The sequence below is a fragment of the Saprolegnia diclina genome (genome assembly GCF_000281045.1).
Source record: "Saprolegnia diclina VS20 unplaced genomic scaffold supercont1.23, whole genome shotgun sequence".
In the NCBI taxonomy this organism is placed as follows: Eukaryota; Oomycota; class Saprolegniomycetes; order Saprolegniales; family Saprolegniaceae; genus Saprolegnia; species Saprolegnia diclina.
In genome coordinates, this window is record NW_008246090.1 from 194,915 (window position 1) to 196,633 (window position 1,719).

The following is a 1,719-nucleotide window of genomic DNA, read 5'->3' on the forward strand; positions in this document are numbered from 1 at the left end:
TGTACGCTGCCTTCAAGTACTCGGCGTGGCCAAAGAGATGGCGCACCGAGAGACACGAGAGGTCATGCAGCATCGCGACCACGTGCTCGAGCTGCGCATGGCAGCGCTGCACCATCGCCAAAATGGACGTGCCAAGCGTGAGCCAGCCGTAGACATCGTACACGCGCAGCATCTTCGTCACGATGCGGCCCGCGTCCTTCTGGGGCACAAAATGCTGGGCGAGAAAAGCGCACAAGGTCGTCTCGTGCGGGTTGGCCACCAAAATGCGCGCGAGCGACGAGTGCACCATCGGCGTGACGTGGATGCAGTGCATGATTCTGTCGACGAGACGTGATACGTCGACTTCTCCGGTAAATTTGCCCGTGGCGCACGCTTGCAACTGGCGCTGGCCGCATTTGGTCGTCATAGCGTCCAGCACGCTGTTGATGCTCAAAAGACGCAGGCGCGCCTTGCGCGGCCACACGATGATAGAGGTTGGTGACGGCTGGGAGGTCTCGGATCCGAACCAGAGGCACACGATGCGGCCCTCAAGGCAGTCGAGCAGAATTCGCGGCAGAATCAGTCGCCCATGACAAGTGACGCGCGTCAGCGTGAAGCCGCCCGGGGTACCAAAGCCGGTGGCGTGCGCAACGTCAAATTGATGGGTGGCCAAAAGCACCTCGATAAGCTCGTTGTCCTCGACCGAGAAGCCCGCGCCTGCACGCACGTACATAATGCATGGATCGTCATCGACGTGGCCCTGCGCAAGCGCCTTGAACATTTTGATGGCGTCCTTGTTATCGATGGGCGCCGGTCGGGGCAGCGGCGCCATGAGGTAATAAATCAATGAGACGCAGCGTCCAAGACTCGGTGCGCCCGGCTTGACAAGGCCGTAGAACGCGCACCACTGCAAAGGGCGCGCAGCCCACTGCAGCGTCTTACCGAGCGAGTGGACTGTCCATCGCTGTGTCGCAGGCTCGGTACTGGCGAGAAGCACCACGAGCGTGCCAAAGCTGCCGGCGCGGCCCGCGAGCTTCTTCGTGAGTAGCGGCGCATGCGGCGCTGTGATGACGAGATGAGCGAGCGAGATACGAAAGCCGCCACTGGCGTGCGCCACGAGAGGAGCCACAGCGCGCTCGAGGTTGGCCTCCCATGTCGCGTCGACCTGGACGTTCCGGGCCTGGACAACGCCTGGTGCCATGCCGCCAGTGCTCGTCGGCGTCACGAGAACGCGGCGGCTGTTAACCACGATGTTGGGCATGGAACACCATCCCGTTCGGTGGTACGCACTGCGCAGCCGCACGCGTCGGAGGGCCCGCTGGTAGTCGTCGTCGACCTCGACCATTCTGGTAACTCTCGCCGTTTCGGAAAGGCGAATGACCGCATTATCTAGTTCTTATCGTAATTACGGTCATATATACCGTATATTTGCGGTACAACACGTGGCAAACCTGCAGGATGGGTCCAATGACGTGGCCGGCTGTCATGGCCACAGTCACACACGTTCTGCTGCAATCATCTTCACATGCGATCTGTATGTGCTGAGAGGCGCCAAGGAGTGATGTGGTCCTCCACCCTTGTCATGCGCACTCTCCGTCAACTCTTCTACACCAACATTTGTCCCATCAGCAACCGGATGGGACATTGTATTCCAAGCTGCATTGAGTGGGGTGCATCGGAATGGGACAAAGGTATCTCCCATCGATAACCGGATGGGACATTGGAATTGCCAGCTTGATA

The 1,719-nt window shown here is 59.8% G+C and overlaps 1 protein-coding gene across 1 annotated transcript in view; it reads right to left on the reverse strand.

Moving 5' to 3' along the window:
* The window catches only part of SDRG_07827 (hypothetical protein), a gene marked incomplete at its 3' end in the record, with an annotated part of 2,447 nt that extends 1,105 nt beyond the window's left edge, over positions 1-1,342 (reverse strand). Inside the window, exon 1 of the mRNA XM_008613683.1 lies at positions 6-1,342. Coding sequence (XP_008611905.1) covers positions 6-1,324 — 1,319 coding nt within the window. The 5' untranslated portion in view covers positions 1,325-1,342. The remainder of the gene's footprint in view (positions 1-5) is intronic.
* Positions 1,343-1,719: the final 377 nt, after the last annotated feature.